Source organism: Mirounga leonina, unplaced genomic scaffold (assembly GCF_011800145.1).
Source record: "Mirounga leonina isolate KUSES-001 unplaced genomic scaffold, KU_Mleo_1.0 Mir_150, whole genome shotgun sequence".
Classification (NCBI taxonomy): domain Eukaryota; kingdom Metazoa; phylum Chordata; class Mammalia; order Carnivora; family Phocidae; genus Mirounga; species Mirounga leonina.
Window position 1 is genome coordinate 5,671,727 of NW_023270374.1, and position 11,698 is coordinate 5,683,424.

Below are 11,698 nucleotides of genomic sequence, written 5' to 3' on the forward strand. Positions count from 1 at the left end.
AGCATCTTTTTGGCCTATTTCCAAGTTTGAGATAATTTTTCTGAAAATGTAACTGGGTGTATAGAGTAGCGAGGAAAAGGAGAAGCAAAGGACAAGGGGAAGACATTACTTAGTTGAATAAATGCTAGATGATGTGTTGGGGTGCACGTGGGCATGTATGTGTGTGCACATACACGTGTATACGGGGAGGTGAACTCACTCATTCACGCAATTGGCATTCCCTAGGGCTCTGGGGACACACTCTTGAATTCCACTGACAGGCAAGCATGCAACCCACAATCATGGCCTCTAGCTCTCCACAGAACTGGAGCCATATGCAGGCCTGGCTCTAGCAGGCTGAGGGCAGAGAAAGCTCAGACTCAGCACCAGCTACCAAGTCAGGTTGCCAACAGGTTGTAATGTGCCCACATTTGATGAAGACATCAAATGAGCCAGAGTCCACAAGGGCACCTCGAAAATTACAGAGTGCAACAGGAATCTGAGGCTCTATTATCACTGTTATGGGAGCAAAGGTATAAAGGCAGGTGCCCTCCCAACATATCAAAGACTTCAGACACTGAGCCTAAGTGTCCATTGATGGATGGATAAAGAAGATGTGGTATACATACATACATACATACACACACACACGCACGCACGCACGCACATATATACACATACAATGGAATATTACTCTGCCATAAAAAATGAGATCTTGCCATTTTTGACAAGATAGATGGACCTAGAAGGTATTACGCTAAGTGAAATAAGTCAGGCAGAGAAAGACTAATACCAAATGATTTCACTCATATGTAGAATCTAAAACACAAACGAACAAACAAACAAAAAAAGCCAGAAACAGACCCATAAATACAGAGAACAAACTGGTGGTTGCTAGAAGGTGGGGGGATAGGCAAAATGAGTGAAAGAGAGTGGGAAGTGCAGTTCCAGTTATGGACTGAATAAGTCACGGGGATGAAAGGTACAGCATAGGGAATATAGTCAATGGCATTGCATTGTATAGTGACAGGTGGTAGCTACACTTGGGGTGAGCATAGCATAACATATAGAGCTGTCCAATCACTGTTGTACACCTCAAACTAAGGTAACATTGTGTGTCAACTATACTTCAATAAAAAAAAGACTTTGGGCACTGATGCTGGGGACACAGCGTGAAGACCTGAGAAGCACACATCTGGGCTCCCACTAGTCCTCCCGGTAGAGGTGACCAAGGCCTTGCCACCAGCTGACTGATCTGGCTATTACCTTCCTTTCTGCATCCTCTCTGGCCTCTTGCTCTTAGACTCACCTTTCTTCCTCGCTAGCTAACTTTGTTTCTAACTGTCATGATGTCACTTTCTGTCGTGAGTTTGGAACTGCTCAGTCTCAAAACTGGAAAGACATGTGCAAACACAGGACTTCCCTTCAAAATTAAGGCTGTTCTAATAAGAACTGTGTGTAATTGCTTACTGTGCATGGGATTTCACTGTCAAGCTCCCGGAACACAGATACCCAGTTGTCCTGATTGGAGACATTCCAGTTGGGATAGTCCACGAAGGTAGCCTGGGCCATGATCGCCTCCTTGTCATTGCAGAGGGTAACAGCAAGGTTTGCCTTTTCCCTGCAGAAATGATTAAAACCGCACACATGACTAAGATTACCAAAAGGGAGATGATGAGGTTTATTTTTTTTTCCCCTCCTTCAGCTACTGAAGCCTAGCAACCACTGCATAAGGTATGAAACCTTTGGAAGAGGTGGGAAAAATGTGGCAGCAACTTTGAGAGCACATCTTTCAGGACATCTGGGGCTACCAACTAAATTTTTATTGAAAATTACATTTTGGGGGTGCCTGGGTGGCTCAGTCAGTTAAGCGTCTGCCTTCGGCTCAAGTCATGATCCCGGGGTCCTGGGATCGAGCCCCGCATCGGGCTCCCTGCTCAGCAGGAAGCCTGCTTCTCCCTCTCCCACTCCCCCTGCTTGTGTTCCTGCTCTCACTATCTCTCTCTCTGTCAAATAAATAAATAATCTTTTTTAAAAAGATGGAAATTACATTTTGTTAGAAAGGTGTTATATTTACATGAAGTGTCCAATACCCTTCCCTTGAAATTGGCTGGGGAAATTGTATGACTGTCATTTTCCCTATACTTCCCATGTAGTCAATTCCACTGTGTTGGCCTAAACATGTAAAGTTAGAGTGGCCAACTGTCCCTGTTTACCTGAGACTGAGAAGGTCCCCAGGACATGGGACCATTAGGGCTACAGGTCCTGAGCAAGCTGGAATGAGTTGGTCACCTATGCAAAGCAGTGAAGCTGAGAGTTTAGCCCCACCACCTCTGTCAGCTATCTTAACCAATTTCTCCAAACTCTGAGCCCAATTCCCTGGGCTGATGGATTTTTACGGGATGTGAGTATCTATCACCTGGTCCAGCGGCAGAAGTGGAGACCCTGAGGGGTCTCGCTTAAGCCAAGGCAACCCAGCAAGTTAAAAATGACAAGGGTGGAGAAGCAGGTCTTCCAACTCTTATTCTGGTGGCTGTCCCAAAGGGACATCCTGATGGTCCTTCCCAACCGCTCCCCTGGCATGACAGCAAGAGCTCTGGAGAACCATTTGTATAGACATTGAGATGCCGTTTTCACTTTTTCAGCTGAGTGGAATCTACTGGTATCTTAAGTTGGAGGAAAAAAGATTTAAATGTTCCTTCAAAAAACAAAGGCATAAGTTACCCACATTCCTTAGTAAGGGGCCTAAGAGGATAGCATGTAACTGAAGGAGGAGAAAAGATAATGGAGAGCATAGAAAGTTCCATATGCTTTCCACTTACATTTTCATCATAAAACAAATTGTGACTGCAATCGAAAACAGAAAGTACTCACAAGAAGAGAAAAAATTATTGGAAAAGTCATCCTTCATACCACTTCCCATAGGTAACCAAACAGTGTCAATATTTTGGTGTCTATCTCACCAGACTCAATCTCTTTTTTGAGAAAAATTATACAATGAAATGTACTTTGTGTGTTTTTAAAAATGGAATCACATAACCCATACTGTTTGTAGTCTGCTTTCTTTCCACTTGACAGCATACCATTTTACTAGAGTCATTCACCAAAGAGCAATCTCTCACACACATGCACTTCCTGTACCTCATTTTTTCTTCATTCAATCGGTTCACTTTTGGCTTAGATGATTTCAATAGGAAATTTGCAACAACATCATAAATGGAAAACTGGTATCCCTTGCTATAAAACAGAATATGAACCATAAAAATCAAGATACACATTTAGAACAAAACTTGTTCTTGGGTGTATCAAGACAAATCACCTTGGGTACCAGCAGAGGTACGGACATCTTTGGGAAACACTGTGCTAGGCATGCTGATCTCAGCACCTACAGCCACTGTCCCCCTTCATAGGAGGTCCACTCTTCAGCCATAGGAGACTTCCTCTGGGTGCACCTGCTGCAAGGGCCCTGCCCTAGCACTGGCTATCATGGAAAGAAGATAGCAGACTGCCCTCAGGTCCCAAGAATACACTATCTGCACATTAGCTCATTAGCAAAAGGATGCAGTCCCCCAATCTCTCCATTCTGATTCACTGAAGCTCTGCCCCTCTTCCCACTCCAGCTCCCTCCAGCTCCTGATCCTCTGGGCTCCTCTGCCCCAGGCTCCCAGAGCCATGACCTACTGCTTCACAGTGACAGTCCTCACTCTAATTCAGATGAGAAAATGCCCAGGGCACAGGACCCGGCAATAGTGGTGGTGATGGTGGAGGAGGAAGTGGGCAAGAGCTGGGATAAGGCAGCTGCCTTCCCCTCAGGGAAACAAGGGAAATGTGTTCCTGGAATCCCAATTTGAACTTGAAACACATTTATCCATGGGAACCTAGGGTAGTGGTTGGGTTCCATAGTACAATTAGCACAGTACTATATCACACAGACATTATAGATTAAACAGGCTTTTGTGGGTTGGCCTGGGAAGCCAGCCATGAATAACGTCGTTTTAATGGGAAAATGCACTTCAATTTCCAAATGGCTGAGGGCAAGAAAGTAACTTTTGTAGCATTATCCTTTTGTATGTATAATTTCCACTTCTTATTACCTCTTAACATTAGCCCTCTATGGGACAGATAAAAAATCACTGTAGGAAAAAAGAAGGGAGAGGAGGAAAAAGGTAGGGGAAGAGGCTTGTTTTTAAAAGTTGGATTTAGAATTCTTCTTTGGAATAAGCCAAATCAGAAAAATACACATATACACACACGTATATATTTCACACAAAATAAGTTAAAGCTCAAGAATATTATCCAGCAAGCAAAATCAGAGTTCTTTTCATTAAAGTAATGTCTCATTTGTTCACTTGGTTTAGCGAATTTTCCAAGTTCAGCCAAAACTCATTTTATTTAACTACACTTGATGGAAATTTTGAGTGAAACAGTATCCCCATTTTCTGCCTTATTAAGCAGCACGAATGGCACAGATCTGGGTGTTCCCAGAGCCTGTCACAGTTTTCTCTCCCCTCCCGGCTCCCTGCACCGTGACACGTGCACTTGATGTGGCCGATTACTTTGGCCCTGTCCCCACTCATCTGCTATGCCCAATCCGCTCATTTTCTCCCCTACCATTTAACAGGGTTTTTAGGTGAGGTCAGTTGTATTCATTCCTGTATCTGTGACTGAGCCGGGAGGTAATATAATGAAATGCAGTAACACCAGGAAAGAAACCACTGTTTTAGAAATGCTTGTAAAATGGGTCTCTGAGCTTTGCGTTTGGCCTGGCAAGGGGATGGGAGTTACCTAACAGGAAAAATGAAAGGCTGCATGGTCCAGGCAGACACTGATGAAAATGTAAATTTACTTTTACTTCTGAAGATATGCTGGTTTCTGAGGCAGGTCACAACCTTTTTAGTTATTAGGATCCCATTTTAACATTAAAAAAAACTTTCACTCACTCCTACATGGCATAAATTATGCTTTTCATATCTGCTAATTCAGAAAATACATAAACACATGAGATCTGTGGATTCGAGGTACCCTGACAGCCACTCCAAGGTCCAGCAGCGTTGTGTGAAGCTCACCTTCAGAAACAACTGGCTGTCAAGAACTTTCAGGTAATTAGTATGTGACTGTGTACAGGATTTGAGAAAACAGATTTGTGGGAAGGTTTTTGAAAAAAATCTGTAGAAAGGCCCCAGTTGTAACCCCACCTCCATCCCCCATGCCATGCTCTGAAGACCTCTAAAAGGATGGGCCCTTGACAACTGATCACATGGATCACTGGGGAATCACACGGACAGCCCAACCACATCCCCTCCTGCTCAGGCCAACTGTGACACACGTCACCCCAGGAGGGGCAAGTCACAAGTGCACATCTGCTACCAAGCTGGGGGTTTATAATTCCTTTGTATGCAGAAATTTATTCACATGGTAAAGATTCAAGACTCATTAAGGTGTATAGTGGCCCCCTGCCACTTGCTTTTCCATCTCAGAGGCAATCATGCCTCCCTTTGTACCATGTTCTGCAGCTTATTGATTTCTTTTAACAATATATATGGAAGAGAATTCCATCGTACTCAGAAAGCAGTGCCTCATCCTGTTCTACGGCTGTGTGGTTGCTGAGAAAGGAAGGAAAGGAGAATAACAGAAAGCCTGCCTCTTTCTGACCCTAGTCCCTGCTCCCTTATAGGCAAAACCACAGGGAAGGGGAAAACTAGCTATGAGCACCTCCTAGGAGCTAGGCACTGCCCTGTATTTAACAAATATTCTCACCATCCCACTCATCCTGTAAATTAGGTATAACTGTCCATTTCACAGACGAAGATGCTAGGGCTTAGGCAGGTTATGCAAAATCACATGGCTAGTAGTGGATTTATTCATTAATGCAACAAACATTTCTTGAATACATACCAAGTGCTAAGCTTTTTTCTAGGCTCTGGGCACAGAGTGGGAAACAGGGAAAAATCCCTCCCCTCATGGAGCTGACGTTCTAGTGAATGGAGACAGGCCAATTTTCAAAAACAAAAACAAAAAAACACCAAAAACTGAAATGCACAGAATGTCAGGTGGGGACAAGTGTTGTGAAGAACAATAGGGGGAAGAGGATGCACAGGTGCACTTCCAGGAGAAGGCAGCATTTGAGGTGCAATGGAAACGCCTCTGTAACTGTAGGATGAGGCACACATATGCCTGGAGTGCTCCAGGAAAAATAGAGGAACTCAGTGGAGCTCAAGGGAGGTGAGGTCAGAAGGGAAAAGGGTGGGATTCACTCCAGATCATGGCAAGCACATGACAGACCAGGGGAGGGTTTTGAGCAGAGCACAACAGGATCTGGTTGGTGTGAACAGTGTTGTTCTGGATATTATGTTAAGAATAATTTGCTGGGGCTGGGTCAGGGGAGAGGGGGTGTTGGGCAAGGGCTGACGCCAAGGTGGAAGAAGAGACCAGAGAGGGGCTACTGAAATACTCGAGTGTGAATGCTGGTGCCTTGTACCTCATCTCAGCAGAAGTGAGGTGGAAAGAAGAGGCCAGGTTCTGGATGTATTCTGAAGGTAGAGCTGACAGCTTTGCTGGTGTGGGAGGTAAGAGCAAGAGTGAAGGTGACACCAAGGTTTTTGGTCCAAGCAAGTGAAAGTTTGGAGCTGCTGGGGTTACCGAAATGGGGAAAGTATGGACAGAGTAGTTTGGAGGCAGGTGATGATCTTGCTGGGTGTGAAGTACCTACTAGGTATCCAAGGGGTGACATCCATCAGGAAGCTGGATAAATGAATTTGGAATCTAGGAGACTCCGTCAACAATGTTAGCTGTTTTTCACATTTAAATCATAAATTCACCCAGAATTGGCTTTTTTTTTCTTTCTTTTCTTTCTTTTTTTTGTTTGTTTGTTTGTTTGTATGACAGGAGGTTGATCTTTACATTTATTCTCTTCTCCACATAGGCAACAAATTGTGCCAGCACCATTTATTGAATGGTTCATCCTTTCCCCACTGGCTTGGTCATCAGGTTTTCATATATGTGTGGGTCTCTTTCTGGGATCTCTAATTCCTTGGCCATTACCATACTGTCCTGATTACTATACCTATAATGAGTTTTTAGTTGGGCAAATCTCCCCACCTTATTTTTCTTCTTTCAAATTGCTCTGGCCATTTGCTCTCCCATATAAACCCATACCCATATTGTCAACTTCAACAAATAATCCTATTAGGATTTTGATTGGAGGAGAATTGACTCCTTTATGTTATTAAATATTCCTATCCAAGTATGTGGTATACCTCTTCCTTGATAGAATAGGTCTTCCTTGATGTCTTTCAATAGAAATTAATAATTTACCCATAATAGGCTTGGATGTGTGGTTTCTGGGAAGGAAGGGGAATACCTTTTAATCCTACCCTCCTCTTGAATAATACTTTAAGAGTACTCTCTTATTTTTTATTTTTAAGATTTTTTATTTACTTATTTGACAGAGACACAGCGAGAGAGGGAACACAAGCAGGGGGAGTCAGAGAGGGAGAAGCAGGCTTCCCACTGAGGAGGGAGCCCGATGCGGGGCTCAATCCCAGGACCCTGGGATCATGACCTGAGTCAAAGGCAGACGCTTAACAACTGAGCCACCCAGGCGCCCCAAGAGTACTTTCATTCTAATCATGCATCTGCCAATTTATCTGCTATTTTTGTTCTGTATTTTACCTAAGTTATTATTTATATCTTATAACTTACTATTTACATTTAGTGTCTATATTAGATTAGTCATTATCATCACTGCTTTATGTAAGTTTGATTTTTTTCTTAGACTTACCAACATATTTGCGCATATATTTGTTTACTTTTTTCTATCTTTGTCTTTCCAGCTGAGATATTCTTCTTTCTGCAGAGTATATTCTGAGGAATTCCCTTTATTCAGGGTTCATTGATAAACTAACCCAGTTTCTGTTGGCCTGAAAATGCATTCATTTTCCTCTAGGTATTGAAAACCCGTTTCCCTGGGTATACAATTTTAGTTTGGTGTTATTTTCTCTCCAATACTGAAGATATTCTACTATCTCTGGCTATCATTGTTGCTAGTGAGAAATCATTATTAGTCTAATCTTCAGTTGTTTGCAGGTAATTTGTCTTTTCTCTCTGACAATTTTTCAGATCTTCTCTCTAGCTCTGGCATTTTGCTCTGTCATTATGATGTGCTTAGCTGTGGGTTTCTCTGTACATTTATCCTATTTGGGTTTCACTGAGTTTTCCAGATCTAAGCATTGGTGCTTTTCAACAATCCTGGAAAGTTGTCAGCCATAATCTCTTCAAATATTGCCTCTTTTACTTCCCATTGTCTCCTTTTAGAAATCTGATTAGACCCAACTGTAACTGTTAACTGTTCCATTCTTACTTTTTTGCCTTTGTCTCTTTGTGCTGAATTCTAGATAATTCATTGGCATCAGTCTTCCAGTTTGCTACTTGCTACTTCTATCTTCAACTGTGTCTGTTATGATGTTTAATTCATCCAATGAGCCTTTTAATTTTAACTACATTTTCATTTCTGGATGGTTTATTTGACTTTTTTTCAAATCTCACTATTAATTTTTATGGGTCTATTTAAATGTATCTTTTCACTGTAAGACATAGTAAGCACAGTTATTTTCTATTCTCTGACTGACTTAACATCTGAAGTCTTTGAGGGTCTGATTCTGTTATATCTTTTATTGTTGGTTCTCCCTAATGGTGCATGTTTCCTTATATATTTGTGATTTTTTTTTTTAAAGATTTTATTTATTTTTTTGAGAGAGAGAGAGAGAGAACACATGAGAGGGGGGAGGGTCAGAGGGAGAAGCAGACTCCCTGCTGAGCAGGGAGCCTGATGCGGGACTCGATCCCGGGACTCCAGGATCATGACCTGAGCCGAAGGCAGTCGCTTAACCAACTGAGCCACCCAGGTGCCCCTATATTTGTGATTTTTGACTGTGCGTGCATATCACTTAGAACTCTATCTCGGTGCATTATTTGAAGTCTGAGTTGAAACTCCATCCTTCAGACCTGATTTGTGTTATTGCAGCCAATTTCCTGGACACACTACTAATCTGCGACCACTTTTAATCAAATTCCCCACTTTATTTGCTTTATTCCGTCTACTGGTAAACATAGTTTTTGTCTGAAAATGCAGTAATTATTTAGGAAGTTTTGAAGTTTTGGGGGGCCACACAATGAGCTTGGACCTTAAATCAGGACATGCTCACAAATTCTTAAAGGCTTTGTCCCTGTTTATTCCATGCTGAGGTTGAAAAGGCTACTTCCCTTACTGTCCTGGCTTCAGCAGTGGGTTTATGTCTCATTCATCCTTAGAATGAGCAACCCCGTTTTATACAAAAGGATCTAATACTTCCCTCCTTAGGTGGAGGGAATATATATCTTTTGTTCTTTGCAAAGCTGTCAAAACAGAAGCAGGAGGTTTCTAGAATGCAGCAAAAATCCTCAAGAAGGTGGCACTTGTTCCTGCTGTTTTCCAAAAGTTTCTGATTTCATTTTGATAATGTTCTCTGCACAGTCTTTAACTTTTGTGTTGTGTGTGTGTGTGTGTGTGTGTGTATCGACATGATGTTTCCATCCAGAGGACATCATTACGGTGTTTAATCCACCATAATGTCAAAAAATGGAATCATTGAATTGATATACACATTTTTAAAGCATTTTATACATGTTGCCCTGCTGCTCTCCCACAAAATTGTGTCCATTTGCATTACATTCATCAGTGCGATAATCAGAAGCTATAAATTTTAATGTCTTAGGCGGGCCTTAGTTTAAACATTTCAATTATATTTAATATGAAGCTTTATAAAATCCAAAATACTGAGCTTTTATCTTGTTCAATAAAAATAATAAGGAATAGATTATAGAATGTTCACATTCTAGTGTCCAAAAAAAAAAAAAAACCCAAGGGGAAAAAATCTATGCATATTTTGAAGTTTAGAAGACCATTTTAATAGCAATGGTTAAGAGCAAATCTGGGCTTTGTCACTTACTAACTGCTTGACCTTGGGCAGGCCTCCATTTTCTCATTTGTAAAATGGGCAAGATAGTGGCCATCTCAGAGTTGTAAATAAGACAATACTGGTAAAGCACAGCACCTGACAGAAAATAAGTTCTCGAAACTAGCAGCAGATATTATTAATTTACCCCAAGTGACTCTACTAGTGGGTGGGGCAGTTGAGATTTGAATTCAAGTTTGCCTGAATCCAAAACCCATGAGAAACCCTTTCAATTTGCAGGTTATGAGACTTAGAGATTGGTTGTTCCTGGAGATCTCCTGCTCAGCAGGACAGATTTTCTTGCTGTCCATTTCCTCACCATAAAGCCCCATAAGATAAGGAGTGGGATCCCTTCCTCATGTGTGATAAAATTGATAAACAGCCTTTCTTCAGGTGGCTGGGAAGATGGAAGACATTCAGACTGAGCGTGCCTGTCAAAAGCAGCCAACCATCTTTCAAAATAAGAAGAGGGCCCCACTTGGAGAAACTGGCAAGGAGAAGCTCCCACCATACTACAAAAACATCAGTCTAGGCTTCAAGATGCCCAAGGAGGCCACAGAGGGCACCGATATTGTCAAGAAATGCCTCTTTACTGGTAATGTCTCCATCCGAGAGTGGTCTGGTGTGGTGACCAAGATGAAGCTGCACAGAACCACTGCCATCTGCTGGGACTACCTCTATGACATCCAAAGGTACAACTGTTTTGAGAAATGCCACAAAAACAGGTCTGCGCACCTGTACCCCTGCTTCAGGTGAACACGGGATGTCCAGATTGGTGACACTGTCACAGTGGGCAAGTGCTGGCCCTTGAGCAAGACTGTATGCTTCACTGTGCTCAAAGTCATGAAGGCCACTGGCACCAAGAAGCAATTCCAGAAGTTCTGAGACCAGACATCTGCCCATACCCCCGAAGAAAGTAATTTTCCCAGTTAAAAAAAAAAAAAATGATAAACATTCTTGGCTTGCTTAGCGATATACTTACAGAAGATAGATGATATTAAGCCTCCCAAACAACTTCTGGGTAAATTTTCTAATGAGGTTTTTAATACAATAAATATCCTGTGATTCTGTTCTTCGGCAATGAACCACTTCTACCTTTCCTCTTGGAGAAGTGAGCACTGACATTTTTTTTTCCTGTCCCAAAAAGAGAGAAAACAGCCCACCATTAATCTGAGATGAGAAGCCAGTCTGGTTACAGTACTTACTAAATCGGACATTAATTCAATTTCTGTATGGTCAGAGTGAACATGGTATTTGAGCGCTGGTGGTACACATTTTCCCCTGGGGGTCGGCTGTGACGACTGTCATCACAAACTAGCCACATGTTTCTCTCTAGGAAAATGATGTTTCTGAGAATTGGCCCATCTAGAATTTTCTGCAACTGTACTCTTTGTTCCCAACAAAGCTGCTTTAATATTCTAACAATAGGATTGAAAAACATTGAAAGGAGTTATTTACTGATTCAGAACCCTTTTTATTTAATTGGCCACCATGGCATGTGGGCAAGAGTTATAGGGGAAATACTGGCAGCTTCTACCCATGTTCCAAATAGAGTTCCCCAAACTGGAGCCCTGAAAAGCAACAGTCCTGAGAGAGGTTTTGAGACCAAAAAAAAAGTTCTATGGTCAATTAAGTGTAGGAAATGCTGTTTATGATGGCCTTCCTGAGGGGGCACCATGCCCATTATAGTCCTTGAGAAGTTCCATAATAAAGTACCTACTTTCTTT

The 11,698-nt window shown here is 42.1% G+C and overlaps 1 protein-coding gene and 1 pseudogene across 1 annotated transcript in view; one reads left to right on the plus strand and one right to left on the minus strand.

Annotated features, from left to right (window-relative positions):
• The window catches only part of CFAP61 (cilia and flagella associated protein 61), a 296,310-nt gene extending 284,999 nt beyond the window's left edge, over positions 1–11,311 (minus strand). The window contains exons 1-2 of the mRNA XM_035006518.1: positions 10,954–11,311; positions 1,450–1,600 (exon numbers count right to left, since the gene is read on the minus strand). Coding sequence (XP_034862409.1) covers positions 1,450–1,600; positions 10,954–11,096 — 294 coding nt within the window. The 5' untranslated portion in view covers positions 11,097–11,311. The remainder of the gene's footprint in view (positions 1–1,449; positions 1,601–10,953) is intronic.
• LOC118011190 lies at positions 10,137–10,856 on the plus strand (annotated as a pseudogene).
• Positions 11,312–11,698: the final 387 nt, after the last annotated feature.